The sequence below is a fragment of the Phaethon aethereus genome (genome assembly GCF_964289735.1).
Source record: "Phaethon aethereus genome assembly, chromosome: W".
Lineage (NCBI taxonomy): Eukaryota > Metazoa > Chordata > Aves > Phaethontiformes > Phaethontidae > Phaethon > Phaethon aethereus.
Window position 1 is genome coordinate 36260774 of NC_138581.1, and position 27004 is coordinate 36287777.

Sequence of the window (27004 nt, forward strand, 5' to 3'; positions counted from 1 at the left end):
TGTGCTGGTTTTGGCTGGGGTAGAGTTATTTTTCTTCACAGTAGCTAGTATGGGGCTATGTTTTGGATTTGTGCTGGAAACAGTGTTGATAATACAGGGATGTTTTAGTTATTGCCGAGCAGTGCTTACACAGAGTTAAGGCCTTTTCTCTGCTTCTCACACCACCCCACCAGCAAGTAGGCTGAGGGTGCACAAGAAGTTGGGAGGGGACACAGCCGGGACAGCTGACCCCAACTGACCAAAGGGATATTCCATACCATATGACGTCATGACACCACCCCACCAGCAAGTAGGCTGAGGGTGCACAAGAAGTTGGGAGGGGACACAAGCCGGGACAGCTGACCCCAACTGACCAAAGGGATATTCCATACCATATGACGTCATGACACCACCCCACCAGCAAGTAGGCTGAGGGTGCACAAGAAGTTGGGAGGGGACACAGCCGGGACAGCTGACCCCAACTGACCAAAGGGATATTCCATACCATATGATGTCATGCTCAGTATATAAAGATGGGGGAAGAAGGAAGGGCGGGATGTTCCGAGTTATGGTGTCTGTCTTCCCAAGAAAGCATTACACATGATGGAGCCCTGCTTTCCTGGAGATGGCTAAACACCTGCCTGACGATGGGAAGTAGTGAATGAATTCCTTGCTTTGCTTTGCTTGCGTGCACGGCTTTTGCTTTACCTATTAAACTGTCTTTATCTCAACCCACGAGTTTTCTCACTTTTACCCTTCCGATTCTCTCCCCCTTCCCACCAGGGAGGAATGAGTGAGAGGTTGTGTGGTGCTTAGTTGCCGTCTGGGGTTAAACCACAACAGTGTTATGAAATTAAGTCCTTCCTCCTCAACCATAGCAGAAACAAGCTCAGCAGCAACTGACAAATGCAATGCTTCTATTACTAAAAGCCCTGTAAGCGTAGGACAAAAGACCTAAGATTATCAAAGGTATGGAATGGCTTCCATAGTAGGAAACCTAAATAAACCAGGAATCTTAAGTGGTACACAAACAATGGCTAGAAATCAGTTCTTCAGTTTCTTCCAAGGCGAGGAAATAAGAGGCAAAAAAATGAAGATAATGGAAGCCAGATTTAAAGCTATTAAATATAGTTTTTCTTCATGCAAGGATACACACAACTCAGTTCTGCCCATTGCCTAAGTAGGTTTTCAATGTCAAAAGCTTGTGTAAAAGTTCAGTACTCCTGTAAAATTGAAGGTTTAAGTCCTACACAGCAAAATCAGTTCTTCAGTTTTTATACAGTACTTAAAATTACTTTGATAAAGAGCACTGACAAAAAACTACAAATAGAACTATACAGTTATATTACTTAAACACCATTTTAATAAATGCTGTGTTTCCTACTTAACCTCCTCTTAGGGTTTTTGGGGGGTTTTTGTATGTGTGTGGTTTTGGGGAATTTTTTTTCTTGTTGTGTGGGGTTTTTTTCTTTGTTTGTTAAAAAAATACTTGTAAACCTTATAGTCTAGGCAATAGCAAGGGAATTTCAACATAATACATCCGTCACTTTATTCTATCTTCAGTTTTTATGTAAAATTTATTATATTTGGGGGGGGGGGGGTAGCATGGAGGAAATAAAGCGAAGTAGATTAAAAAAAACTACCACCCACTGATACCATACCTCTGATCCTTCTGCATTAAAATGATCCAGTGCTTGTTTCCTCAATTCCCCTTTTATTGATCCATCAAGTCTCTAAAGAGATTGAATAATACAGTTAAAAAGAAACTTGTACTATATTCTAATTGGAGCAACTTGAATTCTCAATTGCCAAAACAACTAGGGGGGGAAGGGGGTAAGAGTAATGTAACACTTCATCTTTCTAATTCATGAGTTTCATTTCAAAATACTATTTAGCATACAGTAATTGCTAATTTTTTCCTGTACATAAGATTAAACTTTCATAAATCTTTCTATAAAAAGGACACTTCTTAAGATCAAGTGGTAGAGATCAAGGCTTCTTGGCTACTACCAGCAAAATTCTTACCTGAAAGGGAAACTGACGATACTTCAAATACTCTGCTAGGATGTCTAGCATCCTCACCATCTGAGAGAAAATCAGTACTCTGTTACCACGCTCTCGTAGACGAATCAGTAGCTTGTCAAGAAGGATTAGTTTCCCACTGTTACGTATTAAATGCTACAAAACAAGAAAATGTGTATTGCAAAATAAGTTCACCTCAGCACTAATATACACTGCAGATAGTTAGACATTCATTAACTGAACATGTTTATAACAAGTTTAATAAGCATTTAGTCAGTCCTGATCTTGTAAAAATTCATTATAAAAGCATTAAGCACTTTAACGGAAATCAACAGGAGTACTGACTAGCATGCTTTTCAAATAAATGCATTTCTCAGCTCTGGCTCATAAACATGCATCTTAACATTTCATTAAAATATTAAGTCAATATACCATGCTATGAGTTAGAGCAGTTACAGCATAGACTCAAGTTCTTTTCTACCAAATAAACAACAACAGACTACCTGACTACCTCAGTACTACTTGCTCCTCACTTTCTGTCTTTTGAACAGAAATAAGCATTGCTACTCGATCCTCTAAGTATTTTTAAAATGATGCCTAATCAGTCAAGTTTCTCAGGCAAGATAAGTGAGAGGAATCTCGTTTGTAGAGGTCAACAGGCTTTAGCTAGGTTACAATGTTAAGCCTTCTCAGCTCCAGTGGGAACAACTAGAATAGAAACTCAGGTGCATACTGAATTTAACATAAAACATTAGGCCTCTTTAGCTGAAGAGGCTCAGGATAGAATTTAGGGGAATAAAAAATTTAGAGTTAGGTGCTTTTATTCTTTATGCCAGAAATGAGAAGGATGTATCATTCATCATTAGAACTAAAAAAGCTTATTCAGATGAGCCAAGGAAATCATTGTTACAAGTATGTAATTATTAGTAATAATGGCTGAACAGTTCTAATGAGTTTAATTATAAATTTAAGCAGTTAGTGTGCCAAGTTGCAAATGAAACATCCTTTAGCTTTCATAAGCACTTTATAAAATAAAATAGCTTGTGCAGTGACAGCTTGTGATTTCAATCTAGTCGTTTTGGGAAAGTATTTAAATTATGAACTTCAAAGCTTACAGAAAAAAAAACCCTGATCTTCAGAAACATTTATGCTGTTATAAACTGCATCAGTTATAACAGTCCTTTTATTTGTTGCTGTGGTTCTCAACAGTTTTAGTACAAAGATTAGTTAACCTTTACAAAAAAAAAAACCCCCTATAAACCCACAACAGTCACAAACCATCTTTGGTAGTGATGCTATAATTGCTTTCATTTATAACAACAAAACAACCAGACTAAGCTTTGGATGTTTATTACTTTTATTTCCTTTTGCTTTGGTTGTTCGAAGGCATGCAGAGAACAGTGCTTGATTACAAAAAAGCTAAAAGAGATTTTGCAGATTACTTTCTGCTATCACATGGATTGTTGGTGTACCACTGCCAGTCACATGCATTTGCATTTATATGCAATTTACCTGTTTATTTAACTGCTTTATTTTAATCTGGGTTTAAAATAGGCCTTAAGTTTATTTAGTCTGAAAATACACAGACTGTTTCAAACTATTTCCTTTTTATTTTGATCATAAGTCAAGCCAAGGATATTTTATTTAGTATTGATTTGTCTATTATTCAATTCTAGTTAAGAAACAAACAAACAAAAATAATCAATACACTTACCTGTAAAACCCAGGATGCACATTTATCAGAGAACTTGTTCTTTCTTGATATACTTTAATAAGAATTAATAAATTGCCAGATCACTATAAAATTACTGTCTGCATATTAGAGATGTAAAAACATTTAAAAAAATTTAAAAGAAAAAGTATTACCTGTAAGGCCTCCTGTTTATTATAGAATTCATTATCATCTGGTGGTTTAATGAGGTAGCAATGGTTACAACACTTCTTGAGTTCCATCATGATGTTCAAAAAGCCTGAGGTACTGCCTTTTGAACCTTTACTCAGGGCTTTATAATTCCTGGTTAAAATCCACCTATGATATAGAATGTGCAATGGAAGTAATTTCTAACCATTTGTGGAAATATGAAGGACGTAAGCTCTCAAAATATCAGTTCAAATTGCATTACGAGAACTATTACACTTCAGTAATTTTCATATAGTTATATCATTAAAATAGCAGGAATTAAAAAGTGTCATTACTTACTTGTAATATTGCTTCTGCAATGCACTCATTTCCATCCTCAATATTTGTTCAACCTTAGCAGGTAAAGACTTTTCTACATCTTTTTTAACTCTTCTGAGTAGAAATGGTTCAAGTTCTCTGTGAAGACTTGCATAACCAAACTCTCTCCCTTTGCCATGCTCCTCTTCAAAATCTTCCCAGGAAGAAAACCTTCAACATAAGAAAGAATAAAGGTAAAATAGTGACATACTATGAACAAAGACCATAAATATGCCACATGCACACAAACACATATGGACTTCTTCCCCACTCCCCTCTGTTTTATTTTATAAGTTTCTGAATTTGCATCTCAAGAAATTCCAAATATTTTGTCTGCAAATAGGAGAATGGAATTTTCCAAACTTTTGCAGAATGAAAATTCAAAACAAACTACTGTATTTTAATTTCTCCAGTGAAAACCCAACATTTTACTTCTCTGCATGAAAACCCAGGTAGAAGGTTGCAGAAATTCCATTATCATTCTCAAGAGCAGCATGAAAAAATAGTTGTATAGCTGGAAGAAGTGCAATAAAACAGACCACTTCACATACCTTTTGCAGCTTGTATGGACTAGCCGAAATGTGATTATCCTCTGGTATGTGCTAACAGACTAAGAGAATGGACTTTGTGATCAAATGAAAAATAGGTGCCAGACAACAACTTTAGTGGCTTTGCTTGTAAGGTTCTGAAGAAGTCAATGCAATGCATAGCTCCGAAACTAATTGGAGCTACAGTGCTTTGTATTTACAAGACATCCGAAAGGAACATGTGCTCTTATTTATCCCAGATATAAACAGAGGTCAGTATAGAATAACAGCAGTGCAGTAAACCTATTCTATGCAAACCATAAGGGCAAATTGGTTGCCTGACTAAACTACTGGATATCGGGCATTGTGGTACAATCTTCGTTTTCATTCGTGGTACTAACACAGAAAAGAAGACATCCTTAGCCCCATTCTATTTCCCTAGAGTAAATCCATGTGATTTTCCTTTTAGATTAAGATGAAGCATCTTTTCAGGGTTCTGAGCCATACATCAATCCATCTTTTGTGTGGACTGCTAAAACAGAAAAAGTGACAACTGCTACCAAAACAATTTATCAAGAGCAGCATGAAAAATATGTGCAGCTATTTTATATAAAACATTTAAAATATTTCACAATGCAATACTTTATTGATTCTCCAATCACTACAATATTCCACCGTAAGAAACCTGAGCACAAAAACAAACAATCAAAAAAATCACGTTCCTTACTTTTCTGGCATGATAAAGTGCAGCAAAGACCAAAGCTCTTTGAGGGAGTTTTGCAGAGGGGTTCCAGTAATAAGAAGACGATGATTAGACTTAAAGTCTATTAAAGTCTTGTACAGAAGGGAATCATCATTTTTTAACCGATGAGCTTCGTCAACTCCTATAAATACCCAATTCAGACCACCAAGGAATGACTTAAAGAAATTGGGACGGGGAGCGGGAGAGAAAGACATTATACAAGTTAATATATTATGCATTTTACATGAGGTTATATATACACCATCACTCCTTTTAGTTTAATATCAAATGGGCACCTATATGTTTTTAGTATCAATTATGGTTTTTATGTTTGCTAGATTCAACAAAAGGCTGTGCAGGCATCCCAAGTTTAAAAGGAAAGTATAAACCAAGTTTATACTTGGGGGGGGGGGTAAAAAGCTGATCTATAAAATTTCAATTGACAAAACAAAAATTTAAAAAATCCACTGTTGACTCTCTTCTTTCCAGCAAGTACAAACAAATGAAAGAGAAAGACAACAAGCAGAATTTTTTAAATTAAAATTTTCATATGCTGTTAGGATTAACAATAACTCTATGTGCTACCATCATGAAGAGAGTAGTAATATACATATACATAATACTGCACACACAAATACAAAGATAAAACATGGGATTTCAGAGTTGTGAATTTTAGATGTTTGGGGCTAGGGGTTGGTTTGTTTTTTCAGTTCCTGGATGATAGTCTAACAGGAAAGTAGAGATTTTGAGACGCGAAGAAATTACTACAGTAATGTGAAGCTCAAGCAAACTGAAGAAAAAGAAGTTTTACTCGCTCGATGGGGGGGGCAGAAAGTCTCACCACACATAGATAAAATCTGAAAGTGCTTAAAGAAAACTTCACTGTCATACTTCCAAGAGTAAAGCTGTCATGCTCCCCATCCATTTAATGGCCCAGAACCCAAATATGTGCCAATTCTAAAGTGGTTTTACATTCTACAAATGATTTTATCTCCCTGAAGAAATAAGTGCGATTACCTTGTCCTTCAGCAAAATTTCATAAGTTGTTAGAAGTATATTAAATTTTAATCGCTTGGTCTGTGGATGCATCCATTCATGAGTTCTTATCTACAAGAAGAATCAAGTGAACTATAAGCTAGAGAAAAATGGTCTTATTGATCGGGATGACTTCAGATACTACAGCAATATAGATGTTAAATGACATACAAGAATCTGATCATGAAAAAGGAACATAACATGTGAAGCTTTTTTTTTTTTTAAGTTATTAAACAGTGGGGGGGGCATGTTTGTTGTTTTTTGTTTGGTGATTTTTTGGGGGGGGTTGGTTTTTTGGTGGCTGATTTTTTTTAAACTTTAATGGATAAGGTTACTTACATTCCTCTTTTCAGAAAACAAATTAAGATTATGTCTGTCTGTCTTAAATATTTATTTTATGCACCTAAATAAACACATGACAAAAGACAATTTATTTTCAAATGCAAGGTTGCATTTTTAACCCTTTTTATTATTAAGCAGGAATGAAATCTTTCACATACATTTACATTGGATCAAAATTTATGCTTTTAATTTTCATTTTAAATACATAAAATGTTTCAAATAAGTATTTGCTCATTCCTAATCAAAATATTGGAGATTAGCATAAGACAAGAACATGAAGTGAGTCTTGTTTACCACTAATCTTTTTCAATGATACAAAGAAATACTCACCATATTTCTGCTAGTTATATCTCCTAAGTAAACCACAGCATTCATCTGAGGAGCCCAAGTCTGAATCTCTCTTTGCCAAGATGTCAAGGTAGAAAGTGGCACGACTAGCAAGAAAGGCCCATACAGTTGATGTTCGTGAAACAGGTAGTTCAGAAAAGAAATTGTTTGTATTGTTTTACCCAGACCCATTTCATCTGCAAGAATACAACTATTCCCTCTAGAAAACAAAACAAAACAAAACAAAACAATTTATAAATGCTTTCAAATTAAAAACAGCAAGAATAATTTAAGGCTATACTTACTTGCACCATGAGTGAGCAAGCCAGTTCAGTCCATTTAACTGATAATCTCTTAACTCTAAACTCTCATGTCCTCCAATATAAGATGGTTGCTTCTTTAGCGCAACAAACCTCGGCCTCTGTTTTAGAATCTGTCAAAAGCAAATTGAGCATCAGTCCTACTACTAAGTGAAGTTACCAAAATGTTGTCTTATAGAAACAAAGTAGCAGTAGGAAACTGTTTGGTCACCAAGTCTAGTCTGTATTCATCACAGACAACTAGGCCATATAACAATATCAACCCATTTGCAAGCTAAAATTAGTTTGACTGCTGATCTAAATTCCACAACAGAAGTGACATGAACTCATTCACAAAGGTTACTTTTAAAACAAATTGAAGTACTAAACAATTCCATCTTTGAATGGCAATAAAATAAGTAGGGAACAAATATCTACAAAAGGCTATTCTTAGTAGTGATACTTGCTTACATATATAAATATAGCTATCATTATTACTGTTCTGGACAACATTCAAAAAATATTTTATAATATGCATCTTATTTTTGGATGCGTAAAATACGTCAACTTTTTATTATCGCAACTGTATAAATCCATTGAAATGACACGCTCACCTTGCCATCCTTAGATGGAGTGGTCTTGGATTGATTTCTGCTAAAATACTCATCAATACACATCTGAAATTTTTTGGCAATGAGAGCACCGTCTTCCCAGCTACATTCTGAGTAAGGCAGACCCTGCCATTTGCAATAGTAATCTGGATAACCAGCTGCTGATTTCTGATTTGAATGAGCTGCAGAAATGCATCAGAGATACCAGATCAATATTTTCCTTCTATATTTTAAGAAAGCACTCATTTTAGGTGATAAGACAACATGAACTAGTTTCACAGCAAAGACAGTAAGTTGTTAGGGATATTAGTAACATAAATTTCTTAACTATAAATTCAACATGCAAGCAATAAACTTGTAATATTCTCAACACTGTTTCCCATCTGGAAGTTGGTCACATACCAATTATCCTTTCCACTATTTGATACTGTTTATGTAGATCATCTGTAAGTTCCTGCTGGCAGTTATAATATTCCACGTCTTCCGGAGAAGCATTTTTCAGCCTAAAATGGGAATTTATTTGCAGCACTTATTACATGGTGTAGTTCCAAAACTAAGAAAATCTGGCAATTTTAAAGCTCTAAACATAAGCACCATAGGAACGCTACTTAGAGAGCTTCTTTGAAGAAGCTACAACTCTGAAATTCCTGCTATAAAAGTGTTGCATCTGGCCTAGATACCTTATCACTGATGACTGAGAAAGCTTATCAAGTCGTTACTATCAGCTACAGCTTGTACTAGTCATGCAGATCATTTACAATATCTGTTCTCAACACTGAGTAGTGTACTTCACATGGTATTTTCATGAAACAGCAATGATGGCTCGCTATAAGAATCTGTCTTATGAGTAGGAGTCACTAAAAATCCCACCACTATTCATAAATTATATTAAACATACTAATAAAATGGTATACCAAAATATAGCACTAAAACATAAGGATTTTTTTCACTTCTTGGTTCTGAGGCTTTAACAGAAGTTTGAGCCAAGAAAACTAAATGCTGTAGTGTTTTCAGTGCTTTTCTGATTTTTTTTAATCTCTGCAGCAATTCCTGAAGAACTCTGATCAAAATACAATCAATGACAAAATTAGTAAAAGGTAAGATTTAAAACAAAAAACAGAAAACCCACCACCCATCTTGTTAAAACTTCATTTATAACAGACACATTAAAATCTAGGTGCAGAAGCTGCTTCCTTAAAGACCTGATTTTACAAGATGTGTGAGTATTCTCACTTGCTCAAGCAAAGTTGATATGCTCAGAATCTTACAGGATCATAAGGTGTTAGTTAGGGAAGCCTCAACTCTAAACCTTTTGTCTTCCTGTTCTGTAGGCACTTGAAACGATGCCTTCACAAAGGGGCAATAGAACTCACAGAAACACAATAAAATATCTATACTGTTACAGAAAATATGCAACGTGGAAGTAGTTATAAAAATACTCACCAGCGTTTTGTTTCCTGATCCTTTTTCTTATAGTTGTCCAGTTTCTTCATTCCTTTAACATTTTGTTGCTTCAGCGTTTCCTCAGTTTCCCAAGTATTATGGATGTGTGACCAGCCTTTCCATTTAATAAGATACTGTACTTCTCCTAGCTCCTTTGACTTTTCAAACCCAATATTTGGGTCACCATCTGCCTCAACTGCATAGATGGTAGTTGCAGCACCAGTGGCTGACAAAGAAACAACACCATAAGGCTTGATTAAGCGTGCACTGCCATAAATTAACCAGTAAAAAACATACTGCAGAAAGCAATTTTTGATGCTCTTATATGAGCATGTAACTTGACTAATTATATCTACAACTCTTATGTCACTCTTCTTATTTGAAGAATTATGATGTAGCTATATTAACACACGCACAAGTATACCAAGATTCAGAAAAGCAACCAAAAATTCTGCATCTAACCTATAGTATCTGATCTCATGAGAACTTTCTTAGCATTCCTACATTTTCTAGTGATCCCCAGAGAATGCTCCACTAACACTGCTTGCTGTCATCTTTGCTATATCCTGCTCAGCTCTGAGAATATAACAGATATTTGACATTGTGCTTAATCATCCTTGAGACTTGAATAACCTACTATTCAATTATTACTGTGGATGCTATAAATCCAATTCACAGAATCGAAGAATGGTTGAGGTTGGACGGGACCTCTGGAGGTCATCTGGTCCAACCCCCATGCTCAAACAAGGTCACCTAGAGCCAGTTGCCCAAGATCATGTCCAGATGGCTTTTGAATATCTCCAAAGAGGGAGACTCTGCCACCTCTCTGGACAGCCTGTTCCAGTGCTCAGTCATCCTCATAGTAAAAAAAAAAAAAAAAAAGTCTTTCCTGATATTCAGATGGAACCTCCTGTGTTTCAGTTTCAGTGCCTATAGCCTCTTGTCCTGTCACTGGACCAATGGAAAGAGTCTGGCTCTGGCTTCTTTGCACCCTCCCTTCAGGTATTTATATGCATTAATGAGATCCCCCCTGAACCTTCTCTTCTGTGTCCCAGCTCTTCCCCATAGGAGAGATGCTCCAGTCCCTTCATCTTAAGTGGCCCTTCATTGAACTCTCTCCAGTAGTGCCATCAGTCTCTTGTACTAGGGAGCCAAATACTGGAAACAATACTCCAGATGAAGTCTCACGAGTGCTGAGCACAGGGGAAGGACCACCTCCCTCAACCTTGCTGGCTCATATTTAACTTGGTGTGCATCAGGAGCCCCAGGGCCTTTTCTGTAAACCTGCTTTCCAGCTGGGCAGCCCCCTGGCACATATTGATATGGGGCCGTTCTCCCCAGGTGCAGGACTTGGCACTTCCCCTTGTTAAATATCAAAAGGCTACTGTCAGCCCATTTCTCCAGCCTGTCAAGGTCCCTCTAGATGGCGGCACCAACTTCTAGCATACCAGCCACTCATCCCAATTTGGTGTCAACTGCAAACATGCTGAGGGTATACTCTGCCCCATCATCCTCACCATTAACGAAGATGTTGAACAGGACTGGACACCTGGGGTACACCGCTAGTCACTGGCCGCCAGCTAAACTTTGTGACACTGATCACAACCCTCTGAGCCCGACCATTCAGCCAGTTTTCAATCCACCTCACTGTCTGTTCATCCAGCCCATACATAAACAGCTTGCCCATGAGGATCTTATGAGAGAGTATCAAAGGCCTTCCTTAAATCCAGTTAGACTATACTCACTGCTCTCCCCTTGCCTATCAAGCCAATCAATTCATCACAGAATGTTATCAAGTTGGACAAGCATAACTTCCCCTTAGTGAAGCCATGCTGACTACTCCTGATGATCTCCTTGTCTTTCATGTGCCTGGAAATTGTTTCCAGGATTAGCTGCTCCATCACCTTCCCAGGGACTGAGGTGAGGCTAACCAGCCAGTAGTTCCCTGGGTCCTCCTCTTACAGGTAGGAGTGACATGCAAACCGGTAACAATAGACAAGGAGAAGGCTGAGGTACTCAACAACATTTTGCTTCAGTCATCACTGGTATTCTCTCTTCCCACACTTCTTGAGGGGATGGACTGCAAGACGGGGACTGGAGGAGCAAAGTCTCTCCCACTGTAAGAGAAGATCAGGTTCTAGACCACCTGAAGAACCTGAACATGCACAAGTCTATGGGACCTGACGAGATGCATCCCAGAGTCCTGAGGGAATTGGCTGTTGTAGTTGCCAAGCCACTCTCCATGATATTTGAAAAGTCATGGCAGTCAGGTGAAGGGGAGAAAGGAGGACCCTGGGAACTACCGACCTGTCAGCCTCACCTCTGTGCCTGGGAAGAACATGGAGCAGATCCTCCTAGAAGCTATGCTAAGGCACATGGAGGGCAGGGAGGGGATTCGAAACAGCCAGCATGGCTTCACCAAGGGCAAGTCCTGCCTGACCAACCTTGTGGCCTTCTGTGATGGAGTGGACAAGGAAGAGCTACCAATGTCATCTCTCTGGACTTCTGTAAGGCCTTTGACACGGTCCCCCACAACATCCTTCTCTCTAAATGGGAGAGATATGGATTTGATGGGTGGACTGTTGGGTAGATGAGGAATTGGTTGGTCAACACCTCAGTGTCCAGATGGAGATCAGTGACGAGTGGTGTCCCTCAGGGGTCCATATTGGGACCAGTACTGTTTAATATCTTCATCAGTGACATCGACTGTGGGATCGAGTGCACCCTCAGCAAGTTTGCAGATGACACCAAGCTGAGTGGTGCAGTTGACGCACCTGAGGGACGGGATGCCCTCCAGAGGTACCTGGACAAGCTCAAGAAGTGGGCCTGTGTGAACCTCATGAGGTTCAACAAGACCAAGTGCCAGGTCCTGCACCTGGGTCAAGGCAACCCCTGGTATCAATACAGGCTGGGGGATGAAGGGATTGAGAGCAGCCTTTGCAGGAAGGTCTTGGGGGTACTGGTGGATGAAAAGCTGGACATGAGCCAGCAATGTGCACTTGCAGCCCAGAAGGCCAACCGTATCCTGGGCTGCATCAAAAGCAGCGTGGCCAGCAGGTCAAGGGAGGTGATTCTGCCCCTCTACTCTGCTCTGGTGGGACCCCACCTGGAGTCCTGCATCCAGCTCTGGAGTCCTCAGCACAGGAAAGACATGGACCTGTTGGACAGGGTCCAGAGGAGGGACACCAAAATGATCAGAGGAATGGAACACCTTTCCTATGAGGAAAGGCTGAGTGAGTTGGGGTTGTTCAGCCTGGAGAAGGCTCCAGGCAGACGTTATTGCAGCCTTCCAGTACTTAAAGGGGGCTTCTAAGAAAGATGGGGACAGACTTTTTAGTAGGGCCTCTTGCAATAGGAGTTGTAATGGTTGTAAACTAAAAGAGGACAGATTTAGACTTGATACAAGGAAGAAATTTTTCACAATGAGGGTGGTGAAACATTGGAACTGGTGGTGAAACCTTTCACAATGAGCGTGGTTAAACACTGGCACAGGTTGCCCAGAGAGGTAGTAGATGCCCCATCCCTGGAAACATTCAAGGTCAGTTTGGACAGGGCTCTGAGCAACCTGATCTCGTTGAAGATGTCCCTGCTTATTGCAGGGGGGTTGGACTAGATGACCTTTAAAGGTCCCTTCCAACCCAAACCATTCTTTGATTCTATGACATTTGCTTTCCTCCAGTCCTCGGGCACGTCTCCCAGTTGCCATGATCTTTCAAAGGTTGTTGAGAATGGTCTTGCAATGACATCTGCCAGCTCCCTCAGCACTCATGAGTGCATCCCATCTGGGCCCATGGACTTGTGTATGTCCAGTTTGCTTAAGTATTACCTGACCTGATTCTCTTCCACCAAGGGTACATCTTCCTTGCTCCAGACTTTCCCCCTGGTCTCTGGTTCCTGGGATTCCCAAAGGCTTGTCTTGCTAGTAAAAACTGAGGCTAAGGCAGCATTCAGCACCTCAGCCTTTTCCATGTCCTGTGTCACCAGGTCCCCTGCCTCATTCAGCAGCATGTCCACATTTTCCCTAGTCTTCCTTTTGTCTTCTGTGTACTTGTAGAAGCCCTTCTTTATGTTTTTGACATCCCTGGACAGGTTCAATTCCATGTGGGCTTTAGCTTTCCTAACATCATCCCTGCATCCTCGGACAATGTCTCTGTATTCCTCCCAGGTTACCCCTCCTTGCTTCCACCCTCTGTATGCTTCCTTTTTGTGCTTGAGTTTGGCCAGGAGCTCCTTGCTCATCCACGCAGGCCTCCTGGCATTTTTGCCTGACTTTCTGCTCATTGGGACGGGCTGCTCTTGAACTATTTCTTCCTAAACTATTTAATTAAATACAGTCAGTATTACAGCTGAAGCACACTAGCAGCAGGAAAACAGGCTCATTTCTGTGAGGAGAGCCAAATAAAGAAGCGGACCCAACCAGATGCAAGGGACATATAACAACAGAGTGTTGCAATAACAAAGGACAGCACAAGCAGCAACAACATCTGGGCATGCAGAATATAAGAAGCCTAGTTCAATAGTCTTTTAAGACTGGAATTTAGGACAGTATGGGAAAAGAAAGTTGAGAGGAAAGAGAGTGCAAGCTCTGAGATGGCTCAGAAACTCTAGAGATCAGGACAACCAAGGGATCAGGCCCAGCCAGCATGGGTTCATGAAAGGCAGGTCCTGCTTGACCAACTTGATCTCCTTCTATGACCAGGTGACCCGCCTAGTGGATGAGGGAAAGGCTGTGGATGTTGTCTACCTGGACTTTAGTAAAGCCTTTGACAGCGTCTCCCACAGCATTCTCCTGGAGAAACTGGCGGCTCGTGGCTTAGACAGGTTTACTCTTCGCTGAGTGAGGAACTGGCTGGATGGCCGAGCCCAGAGAGTTGTGGTGAATGGCGTTAAATCCAGCTGGCGGCCGGTCACAAGCGGTGTTCCCCAGGGCTCAGTTTTGGGGTTGGTCTTGTTCAATATCTTTATAGATGATCTAGATGAGGGAATTGAGTGCTCCCTCAGTAAGTTTGCAGATGACACCAAGTTGAGTGGGAGTGTTGATCTGCTGGAGGGTAGGAGGACTCTGCAGAGGGATCTGGACAGGCTGGATCGATGGGCAGAGGCCAACTGTATGAGGTTTAATAAGGCCAAGTGCCGGGTCCTGCACTTCGGCCACAACAACCCCATGCAACGCTACAGGCTTCGGGAGGAGTGGCTGGAGAGCTGCCCGGCGGAAAGGGACCTGGGGGTGCTGGTTGACAGCCGGCTGAATATGAGCCAGCAGTGTGCCCAGGTGGCCAAGAAGGCCAACAGCATCCTGGCCTGTATCAGAAATAGTGTGGCCAGCAGGAGTAGGGAAGTGATCGTGCCCCTGTACTCGGCACTGGTGAGGCCACACCTTGAATCCTGTGTTCACTTTTGGGCCCCTCACTACAAGAAGGATGCTGAGGTGCTGGAGCGTGTCCAGAGAAGGACAACAAAGCTGGTGAGGGGTCTGGAGCACAAGTATTATGAGGAGCAGCTGAGGGAACTGGGGTTGTTTAGTCTGGAGAAGAGGAGGCTGAGGGGAGACCTTATCGCTCTCTACAACTACCTGAAAGGGGGTTGTGGCGACGTGGGTGTTGGTCTCTTCTCCCAAGTAACTAGCGATAGGACGAGAGGAAATGGCCTCAAGTTGCACCAGGGGAGGTTTAGATTGGATATTAGGAAAAATTTCTTCACTGAGAGGGTGGTCAAGCATTGGAACAGGCTGCCCAGGGAGGTGGTGGAATCACCATCTCTGGAAGTGTTCAAAAAATGTGTGGATGTGGCGCTTCAAGACATGGTTTAGGGAACATGGTGGCTCTGGATTAATGGTTGGACTTGATGATCTGGAAGGTCCTTTCCAACCTAGTGATTCTGTGATTCTGTGATTCTAACTAATGGAGAAAGGCAGTTCTGAAGTATGAGTAGGCCCGTTTTCTATAATTTGCAGGTTAAAAAAACCCAAACAACATAAGCAGGACACTGCTAAATTACTTTTAGAAGTGCACATGCACACCACTGAAATTTTAGATTCCACCATCCATTGCACGGTATTGGGACTATCTATACAGGAATAACCAAAATCACAATCTCAACGGTTCAGCCTTCCCAACATCATCCTTCAGCATGCAAGCTACTGGTTAGCTGTCCTATCCAGTCCACTTTTTCTCCACCCTCCTCTATACAGTTGTCCTGGTTTCAGCCAGGATAGAGCTGGTTTTCTTCACAGAAGCTAGCGTGAGACTGTGTTTTGGATTTGGGATGAGGAACTGTTGATAATGTGCTGATGTTTTGGGTTGTTGCTGAGCCGTCAAGGACAGTCCAGCTTCTTGTGCTGGCCGGCCAGCAAGCAGGCTGGGGGTGCACGGGAAGGTGGGAGGGGACACAGCCGGGACAGCTGACCCAGGCTGGCCAAAGAGATATTCCCTACCATCCGACGTCATGCCCAGTACATAAACTGGAGTTGGCCGGGGGGCGGAAATCGCTGCTCGGGGACGGGCTGTCGATCACGGGGTGGTGAGCAATTTCTGTATTGGGCCTCACTTGTTCTTGTACATTCCTTTGTTGGTATTATCATTGTTGTTCCCTTCTTTCTTTCTGTCCTATTAAACCGTGTTTATCTCAACCCACGAGGTTTTTCCTAATTCTCTCCCCCGTCCCACTGTGGGAGGGGGAGTGAGCGAGCGGCTGCGTGGTGCTTAGTTGCCGGCTGGGGCTAAACCACGACAGTCCTTTTTGGCGCCCAACGTGGGGCCCGAGGCTTGAGATAATAACGGTTGCAGGTCACAATATCAGTTTATTTGATTTGCATCATGCTCTCGTCTTTGCTGTACATGTTAAGGATCGGTGTTGGTTTCTGCGGGCTGCTGTACTCTGCAATGATTAGTAATGTCTCGCCTGTGAATTTTGTTTTTAGAGCACTGACCTTGAGCTTAATGTGGTATCATCTGAGCTCTGTACTAAAGCCGTTACTGTATTTTGGCTACAGTCTTGTGGAGACGATTAGCAATTATGCCTCTGAAAGGCTTTCTATGGAGGAAATGCAGAGTGGTACCTTTGCTACCCTCTATCATAACATTTCCTCCTTCATCACAATAATTTTTCAGTATTTTGAACACCCTTGGGTAGTTAAAATACCTCTATTGCTACTTCTGGGGAACACTGTTTCGGTTTTGTCTAAGGTTGGCAAGCAATTTAAGAATATCACCCGGAGATCTGCCCCAAGGCTGGATAGTTATGAATGGCAGGGTGTGTGGAACAGCATGGGCAAATGCCTGGGGCGGTGGGCACCTCCGGTGTTTTGGAGCTTCACTCCCGAACAAGTGCAGAATCCTGATAAACTAGCAGAATATCTGGAAGAAGTATGCTGTCAGCCTGGCAGCTCCAAGGAGACACAAATCATTGCCATGTGCTGGGGCCTGGCCCATGCCTACAGAACCCTATTTAACAATATGCAAAGGGGAGAGAGGCTCTCTGGGTCTGATGGCAATGTGGCAGGCACTGTGACTACTCCAACCCCTGTGGCAGGCACTGTCACTACTCCAACCCCCACGGCGGGCACTGCCACTACTCCAACCCCCACGGCAGGCACTGTAGCTACTCAGACTGTTGCAGCTGAACCAGAGAACCAGCCCATCCCGGTATCAGTTGCCCCTGTGCAAAAGAAGAAATCTTGGAAGCGGAAGTCAGTTCGTTTAGTAAGGGAGGAGGAAAATTCTGCTAAGAAGGAGCCAGAGGAAGAGAGTGAGGAGGCAGAGTGCTCTGAAGCAGGGCCATCACAAGCACGGAAGAGGGAAGAGAGCGAGTCATCACTTGAAGAGGAAGAACTTATAAAAGAGACGGTAACTACCCGATCTCTATCCCTGAGTGAATTGCGAGATATGCGAAAGGATTTCAGCCGTCGTCCAGGTGAGCACATTGTCACCTGGCTGCTCCGATGCTGGGATAATGGGGCCAGTAGCCTGGAATTAGAGGGTAGGGAAGCCAAGCAGCTGGGATCCCTTTCTAGGGAAGGGGGCATTGACAAAGCAATTGGAAAAGGTGCACAAGTCCTCAGCCTCTGGAGACGACTCCTGTCGGGTGTGAAGGAAAGGTATCCCTTCAAGGAAGATGTTCTATGTCACCCAGGCAAGTGGACCACCATGGAGAAAGGTATCCAGTACCTGAGGGAGCTAGCGGTGCTGGAAGTGATTTATGGTGACTTGGACAATGGACAATCATCCAAAGATCCAGATGAAGTCAATTGCACGCAACCTATGTGGCGGAAGTTTGTACGGAGTGCACCATCATCATATGCCAACTCATTAGCAGTAATGGCCTGGAAGGACGGAGAGAGACCAACGGTGGATGAATTGGCTGGCCAACTCCGGCAATACGAAGAAAGTCTCTCTTCCTCCCTACTGGCCTGCATCTCTGCTATAGAGAAACTGTCCCGGGAGTTCCGGCAATTGAAAGAGGATATGCCCTACCCTCCACCCATACGGACCAGTGTCTCAGCCATTAGGAGTAAGTGCTCTTCTGTTCAAGAGAGAAGATACAGAGGATACACACCACGAGCCACCCTGTGGTTTCAATTGCGTGACTACGGAGAGGACATGAGGAGGTGGGATGGAAAACCTACCTCGACCCTAGAGGCACGAGTACACGAGCTGCAAGGAAAAACAATTACAAAAGGGGGTTCAGGTTCCTCGAGGAAAATCGTCGCTCCACTTTCCAGTGGGCAGCTTCCCAGAAAGAATAGAAGAGCTGATCTCACCTCTGATCCTCTTGAAGGGACTTCTGATTCCTATTTACAAGAAGTGGGTAACGAGTACTATGAGCAGGATTAGAGGGGCCCTGCCTCCAGCCAGGCGGAGGAGAGGGACAACCGAGTTTATTAGACTGTGTGGATTAGATGGCCTGGCACATCAGACCCACAGGAATATAAGGCTTTAGTGGACACCGGTGCACAATGTACCCTGATGCCATCAAGCCATATAGGGGCAGAACCCATCTGTATTTCCGGAGTGACAGGGGGATCCCAACAGCTGACTGTGCTGGAGGCCGAAGTGAGCCTAACTGGGAATGAGTGGCAGAAGCACCCCATTGTGACTGGCCCGGAGGCTCCATGCATCCTGGGCATAGACTACCTCAGCAGAGGGTATTTCAAGGACCCAAAAGGGTACCGGTGGGCTTTTGGTATAGCTGCCTTGGAGACGGAAGAAATTAAACAGCTGTCCACCTTGCCTGGTCTCTCAGAGGACCCTTCTGTGGTGGGGTTGCTCAGGGTCAAAGAACAACAGGTGCCGATCGCTACCACAACAGTGCACCGGCGGCAATATCGCACCAACAGAGACTCCCTGATCCCCATCCATGAGCTGATTCGTCGGCTGGAGAGCCAAGGAGTGATCAGCAAGACTCGCTCACCCTTTAACAGCCCCATATGGCCAGTGCGAAAGTCTAATGGAGAGTGGAGACTGACAGTAGACTATCGTGGCCTGAATGAAGTCACGCCGCCATTGAGCGCTGCCGTGCCGGACATGCTAGAACTTCAATATGAACTGGAGTCAAAGGCAGCCAAGTGGTACGCCACCATTGATATTGCTAACGCATTTTTCTCGATCCCTTTGGCGGCAGAGTGCAGGCCACAGTTTGCTTTCACTTGGAGGGGTGTCCAATACACCTGGAATCGACTTCCCCAGGGGTGGAAACACAGCCCTACCATTTGCCATGGGCTGATACAAACTGCACTGGAACAGGGTGAAGCTCCAGAGCATCTGCAATACATTGATGACATCATCGTATGGGGCAACACAGCAGAAGAAGTTTTCGAGAAAGGGAAGAAAATAATTCAAGTCCTTCTGAAAGCTGGTTTTGCTATAAAACAAAGTAAAGTCAAGGGACCTGCACAAGAGATCCAGTTTTTAGGAATAAAATGGCAAGATGGACGTCGACAGATCCCAACGGATGTGATCAACAAAATAACAGCTATGTCTCCATCAACTAGCAAAAAAGAAACACAAGCATTTCTGGGTGTTGTGGGTTTCTGGAGAATGCATATTCCAAATTACAGTCTGATTGTAAGCCCTCTTTATCAAGTGACCCGGAAGAAGAACGATTTTAAATGGGGCCCTGAGCAACTGACAAGCCTTCGAACAAATCAAACAGGAGATAGTTCATGCCGTAGCCCTCGGGCCAGTACGGGCAGGACAAGATGTTAAAAATGTGCTCTACACGGCAGCCGGGGAGAATGGCCCTACCTGGAGTCTCTGGCAGAAGGCACCAGGAGAGACTCGAGGTCGACCTCTAGGGTTTTGGAGTCGAGGATATAGGGGATCTGAGTCCCGCTATACTCCAACTGAAAAGGAGATATTGGCGGCATATGAAGGAGTTCGAGCTGCCTCAGAAGTGGTTGGTACTGAAGCACAGCTCCTCCTGGCACCCCGACTGCCGGTGCTGGGCTGGATGTTCAAAGGGAGGGTCCCCTCTACGCATCATGCGACTGATGCTACGTGGAGTAAGTGGGTCGCGCTTATTACACAGCGGGCTCGAATAGGAAATCTTAATCGCCCGGGAATCTTGGAAGTGATCATGGACTGGCCAGAAGGCAAAGATTTTGGAATATCACCGGAAGAGGAGGTGGCGCGTGCTGAAGAGGCTCCACCATATAATGAACTGCCAGAGAACGAAAGGCAATATGCCCTGTTTACTGATGGGTCCTGTCGTATTGTAGGCAAACATCGAAGGTGGAAAGCTCCTGTATGGAGCCCTATACGACGAGTTGCAGAAGTGGCTGAAGGACAAGGTGAATCAAGTCAGTTTGCGGAGGTGAAAGCCATCCAGCTGGCTTTAGATATTGCCGAACGAGAAAAATGGCCAGTACTCTATCTTTATACTGACTCATGGATGGTGGCAAATGCTCTATGGGGGTGGCTGCAGCAATGGAAGCAGAGCAACTGGCAACGCAGAGGCAAGCCCATCTGGGCTGCTGAATTGTGGCAAGATATTGCTGCCCGACTAGAGAATCTCGTCATAAAAGTACGTCACGTAGATGCTCACGTACCCAAGAGTCGGGCCACCGAAGAACATCAAAACAACCATCAGGTGGATCAGGCTGCTAAGATTGAAGTGGCTCAGGTGGATCTGGACTGGCAACATAAGGGTGAATTATTTATAGCTCGGTGGGCCCATGACACCTCAGGCCATCAGGGAAGAGATGCAACATATAGATGGGCTCGGGATCGAGGGGTGGACCTGACCATGGATGCTGTTGCACAGGTTATCCATGAATGTGAGACGTGTGCTGCGATCAAACAAGCCAAGCGGTTAAAGCCCCTCTGGTATGAAGGACGATGGTTGAAATATAAATATGGGGAGGCCTGGCAGATTGACTATATCACACTTCCACAAACTCGCCAAGGCAAGCGCTATGTGCTTACCATGGTGGAAGCAACCACCGGATGGCTGGAAACATACCCTGTGCCCCATGCCACCGCCCGGAACACTATCCTGGGCCTTGAAAAGCAAGTCTTATGGCGACATGGCACCCCCGAAAGAATTGAGTCAGACAATGGGACTCATTTCCGAAACAACCTCATAGACGCCTGGGCCAAAGAGCACGGCATTGAGTGGGTGTATCATATCCCCTATCATGCACCAGCTTCCGGAAAAATTGAACGATACAACGGACTGTTAAAAGACTACACTGAGAGCAATGGGTGACGGGACATTCAAACATTGGGATAAACATTTAGCCAAAGCCACCTGGTTAGTCAACACTAGGGGATCTACTAATAGAGCCGGCCCTGCCCAATCAAAACTTCTACGTACTGTAGAAGGGGATAAAGTCCCTGTGGTGCATGTGAGAAACATGCTGGGGAAGACAGTCTGGGTTACTCCTGCATTAGGAAAAGGCAAACCCGTTCGTGGGATTGCCTTTGCCCAGGGACCTGGGTGCACTTGGTGGGTAATGCGGAAGGATGGGGAAGTCCGATGTGTACCTCAAGGAGACTTGATTTTGGGTGAAAACAGTCAATGATTTGAATTGTATTATGTTCATTGTTCAGTATGACATTACTACTATGGTTGCTATCTACCATATCAATGGTATTATAGTAAGAATCACCCAGACTGATGAAGAATGAGCTTCACTGAAACTAAGCAACATGCAGCAGTGATGGAACCAGAACTGGCTTCAGCAGCTTGCGCCCAACAATTTCCTCGAGATCGACATCTTCGACCTGCACATCATGGACATGGACCGTGTCAGATAACGATCCAACACCACATACCATCTCCCCTGCCCTGAGAGACTGCTATGATGGATGAAGCCCAGAGTCATGGACTGACTGAACTCCATAGACATTTTAAAGTGATGGCCCATGGACTAAGAAAGTGATATCTGTGTGTATATATTAAAAGACAGGAAGAGTAATAATGAATAATTGGAATGTATGGAAAAGTATAGGACCTGGGCATGACGTAAATGGTATGGAATAAGGGGTGGATACTGTCCTGGTTTCAGCCAGGATAGAGCTGGTTTTCTTCACAGAAGCTAGCGTGAGACTGTGTTTTGGATTTGGGATGAGGAACTGTTGATAATGTGCTGATGTTTTGGGTTGTTGCTGAGCCGTCAAGGACAGTCCAGCTTCTTGTGCTGGCCGGCCAGCAAGCAGGCTGGGGGTGCACGGGAAGGTGGGAGGGGACACAGCCGGGACAGCTGACCCAGGCTGGCCAAAGAGATATTCCCTACCATCCGACGTCATGCCCAGTACATAAACTGGAGTTGGCCGGGGGGCGGAAATCGCTGCTCGGGGACGGGCTGTCGATCACGGGGTGGTGAGCAATTTCTGTATTGGGCCTCACTTGTTCTTGTACATTCCTTTGTTGGTATTATCATTGTTGTTCCCTTCTTTCTTTCTGTCCTATTAAACCGTGTTTATCTCAACCCACGAGGTTTTTCCTAATTCTCTCCCCCGTCCCACTGTGGGAGGGGGAGTGAGCGAGCGGCTGCGTGGTGCTTAGTTGCCGGCTGGGGCTAAACCACGACAACAGTTTATACCTATCAGGTATCAATAAACTATACAAATAGTGATACAACAGTATGGTATGCATTTATGCAATATGGAGCTATATTCCACTTCATTTTTTCTTTTTGCATTAATTAGTTACTTATGTTCTTCTATGTTTTACTTTATAAGGTTTACAAAAGAAACATCCTTATGAGTATGAAAAACAAAATAAGATTACTTTCTGGTATTTTTAAACTTATTATTTACAAACATCACAGGTTACCTATAGCTGAGAAAAATTACTGTTTACATTGCACCACAATGCACTACAGAATCTTAAGAACATTGATAAAAAACAATACCTCCTTTTCGGCCAATTCGACTATCCATAAACTTCTCTATAGTTTCAAATTCATCTTCTTCAGGCTGCGGGACATCTTCTCCACAAACTTCCAACAAGTCGTCAGAATCTGTCTTGGTTTCTTCAGCTTCTTTGTAACTAACATTGACTGTTGCCTGGCGACGAGATCCTCTCTTGTCATAGTCATCATCATCCAATGAAACAAGCTGCTGCTTTTTCTGTTCTGCAATCTTATTGCCACTTTTTGGCTCAGTTCTTAAAGACAATAAGATACAACACAACAGTGAGGTTTCAACACAGACATCTACAAGCCATCTGTATTTGTTTCTGAATACATATATTTGATGACTGCTCAGTTACACCACTTAGAGTTGGAGCAGACAGGAAAGAGGTATTCAACACAAACCACTGGTATGATAACATCTTTTGTAGCTTAAAAAAAGTCTTCAAGTTCTGTAAAAAATATTAATGTTTTAATTTGCCTGTATAATAGTACAAAACTCGATTAGGAATTAGAAATAGTAACAGAGTATCTAAAATGCAAGACTTCTTACCTGCTTGGAGGTTTCCGGCTTTTGATGGTGTTTTTTGGCTCATAGTCAGATTCACTATCTTCACAAATGCTTTTCTCTGTATCTTCCTCCGATTCAGAATCAGAACCAGTTCCTGATACTGATCCTGACCCAGACATTTGCCAGTCTTCACTGTACATATTGAGAGACAAAACAGTAACTCACATTAGATTTTTGGGTTTTTTGTTTCTTTTGTTTTAAATTAGGTATTCACCACAGGTTTGCTACTTTAATTTCAACATTCTTCAGAGAAATAAAAATGTTATAATAGTCATTTCAGCTGGAAGGACAGAAAATTATCATGAATGGATAACAGGCAAAAATCAGAATCATAGAATAGGTTGGAAGGGACCTTTAAAGGTCATGTAGTCCAACCCCCCTGCAATGAGCAGGGACATCTTCAATGAGATCGGGTTGCTCAGAGCCGCGTCCAACCTGACCTTGAATGTTCCCAGGGATGGGGCATCTACCACCTCTCTGGGCAACCTGTGCCACTGTTTCACCACCCTCACTGTGAAAAATTTCTTCCTTATATCTAGTCTAAATCTACTCTCTTGTAGTTTAAAACCATTAACCCGTGTCCTATTGCAAGATGCCTTACTAAAAAGTCTCTCCCCATCTTTCTTATAAGCCCCCTTTAAGTACTGGAAGGCAGCAACAAGGTCTTCGTGCAGCCTTCTCTTCTCCAGGCTGAACAACCCCAACTCTCTCAGTCTGTCCTCACAGGAGAGATGATCCATCCTTCTGATCGTTTTTGTGTTCCTCCTCTGGACCTGCTCCAACAGGTCCATGTCTTTCCTGTGCTGAGGGCTCCAGAGCTGGACGCAGGACTCCAGGTGGGGTCTCACCAGAGTGGAGTAGAGGGGCAGAATCACCTCCCTTGACCTGCTGGCCACGCTTCTTCTGATGCAGACCAGGATACGGTTGGCCTTCTGGGCTGCGAGCACACACTGCCAGCTCATGTCCAACTTTTCATCCACCAGTACCTCCAAGTCCTTCCTGCAAAGGCTGCTCTCAATCCCTCCATCCCCCAGCCTGTATTGATACTGGGGGTTGCCCCGACCCAGGTGCAGGACCCGGCACTTGGCCTTGTTGAACCTCATGAGGTTCACACGGGCCCATTCCTCAAGCTTGTCCAGGTACCTCTGGAGGGCATCCCGTCCCTCAGGTGCGTCAACTGCACCACTCAGCTTGGTGTCATCTGCAAACTTGCTGAGGGTGCACTCGATCCCACAGTCGATGTCACTGATGAAGATATTAAACAGTACTGGTCCCAATATGGACCCCTGAGGGACACCACTCGTCACTGATCTCCATCTGGACACTGAGGCGTTGACCACTACCCTCTGGATGCTACCATCCAGCCAATTCCTCATCCACCCAACAGTCCACCCATCAAATCCGTATCTCTCCCATTTAGAGAGAAGGATGTTGTGGGGGACCGTGTCAAAGGCCTTACAGAAGTCCAGAGAGATGACATTGGTAGCTCTTCCTTGTCCACTCCATCACAGAAGGCCACAAGGTTGGTCAGGCAGGACTTGCCCTTGGTGAAGCCATGCTGGCTGTTTCGAATCCCCTCCCTGCCCTCCATGTGCCTTAGCATAGCTTCTAGGAGGATCTGCTCCATGTTCTTCCCAGGCACAGAGGTGAGGCTGACAGGTCGGTAGTTCCCAGGGTCCTCCTTTCTCCCCTTCACCTGACTGCCATGACTTTTCAAATATCATGGAGAGTGGCTTGGCAACTACAACAGCCAATTCCCTCAGGACTCTGGGATGCATCTCGTCAGGTCCCATAGACTTGTGCATGTTCAGGTTCTTCAGGTGGTCTAGAACCTGATCTTCTCTTACAGTGGGAGAGACTTTGCTCCTCCAGTCCCCGTCTTGCAGGCCATCCACTCAAGTGGTGTGGGAAGAGAGATTGCCAGTGAAGACCGAGGCAAAGAAGTCGAGTACCTCAGCCTTCTCCTCATCTGTTGTTGCCACTTTGCCAGTCTTGCTCATCAAGGGGGGTACGCTTTCTTTGACCTTCCTTTTCTGGCTGACATACCTCTGGAAGCCCTTCTTATTATTCTTTGCGTCCCTTGCCAAGTTCAGCTCCAGCCACACCTTGGCCTTCCTGACCCCATCCCTACACAACCGGGCAGCATACCTGTACTCTTCCCAGGATACCTGTCCCTGCTTCCACTGCCTGTGCATTTCCTTCTTGCCATTTAGTTTGACCAGCAGATCTCCACTTATGTATGCCAGTCTCTCGCCTTCCTTTCCTGATTTCTTACACCTTGGGATTAAGAGCTCTTGCACTCTATGGAAAGCGTCCTTAAAGATCTGCCAGCTCTGTTCTGCTCCTTGTCCCTGAGGGCAGTTTCCCAGCGGGTCCTATTGAGTAACTCACTGAAGAGCTGGAAGTTTGCTTTCCTGAAATTCAGGGTCCTGACTTTACTCTTCACCTGTCCCATATCCCTCACAACTGCTAACTCCACTAGTGCATGATCACTGCAGCCCAGGCTGCCTCCAATCCTGACGTCACCAATTAGCTCACTTGCATTCGTGACCAATAGGTCCAGTATCGCATCCCCTCTGGTAGGGCTGTCTATTACCTGGCTTGAGAAGTTATACTCCATGCACTCCAGGAGTCTCCTGGATTGCCTAGAGCTCGCTGTGCTATTTCCAGCAGATGTCAGGATGGTTTAAGTCCTTCAGCAGGACGAGAGCCTGCAAGCGCGATGCCTCCTGTAGCTGGAGTAAGAAGGCTTTGTCAATAGACTCCCCTTGATCGGGCGGCCTGTAGTAGACACCAACCACAAGGTTCCCTTTTTTGCCTTGGTCCCTGATTCTTACACATAAGCTTTTGACCTGCTTGTGGCTATTCTTCATAGACAGCTTTTCAAACTCTATCCATTTCTTGATGTAGAGGGCAACACCATTGCCCTTCGTTCCTCGCCTATCCCTTCTAAACAGCCTGTAGCCATCGATAGCCACAACCCAGTCATGGGATTCATCCCACCAAGTTTCAGTAATGGCAACTAGGTCATAGCTTTCTAGCAGCACGGTGGCTTCCAACTCCTCCTGTTTGTTGCCCATGCTGCATGCATTGGTGTAGAGGCTCTTCAGCTGGGCTGTCTGCCATGTCACCTTCTTAGACGAACATCCCTTAATTCCTTTGAGGTCTTTCACTGGTGTTTCCCTGTTGGCTCCTATTACTTTGGGAGCCCCTGGCTCATCTCCGTAAGACTTCAGCCATGCTGCAGTGTAGCCAGCACGTCTCAGAGCAACAGACTGAGGGCCCTCGCTAGCACCCAATGGCTTCAAAGGGAGCTGAATTAAGTTTTCTGTTATCAAGAGGTAGATGTAAAAAACAAACCAAAATCTGGATTTCTGTATAAATTACTGCTTTAATAATTTAGTTAATTTGACATCAATAAACCTAAGGTCCTTAACAAGACTTTAGCTGGAAAGATATACATTTACTGGAACTTACCTATGCTCAAGTCATAAAACCCCATAACATATTTTGCAGAATCCAAAATTCTCTAAT

At 43.8% G+C, this 27004-nt stretch overlaps 1 protein-coding gene across 3 annotated transcripts in view; it reads right to left on the reverse strand.

The window, feature by feature from the left end:
- Positions 1 to 27004, reverse strand: part of LOC309415089 (chromodomain-helicase-DNA-binding protein 1-like) — a gene marked incomplete at both ends in the record, with an annotated part of 120056 nt that overhangs the window by 46851 nt on the left and 46201 nt on the right. For all 3 annotated transcript variants that reach the window (XM_082012504.1, XM_082012505.1, XM_082012503.1), the window contains 13 exons: positions 1641 to 1712; positions 2005 to 2157; positions 3868 to 4030; positions 4202 to 4390; positions 5474 to 5664; positions 6506 to 6595; positions 7196 to 7412; positions 7498 to 7625; positions 8106 to 8284; positions 8505 to 8605; positions 9546 to 9771; positions 22900 to 23153; positions 23453 to 23602. In XM_082012504.1, coding sequence (XP_081868630.1) covers positions 1641 to 1712; positions 2005 to 2157; positions 3868 to 4030; positions 4202 to 4390; positions 5474 to 5664; positions 6506 to 6595; positions 7196 to 7412; positions 7498 to 7625; positions 8106 to 8284; positions 8505 to 8605; positions 9546 to 9771; positions 22900 to 23153; positions 23453 to 23602 — 2113 coding nt within the window. The remainder of the gene's footprint in view (positions 1 to 1640; positions 1713 to 2004; positions 2158 to 3867; positions 4031 to 4201; positions 4391 to 5473; positions 5665 to 6505; positions 6596 to 7195; positions 7413 to 7497; positions 7626 to 8105; positions 8285 to 8504; positions 8606 to 9545; positions 9772 to 22899; positions 23154 to 23452; positions 23603 to 27004) is intronic.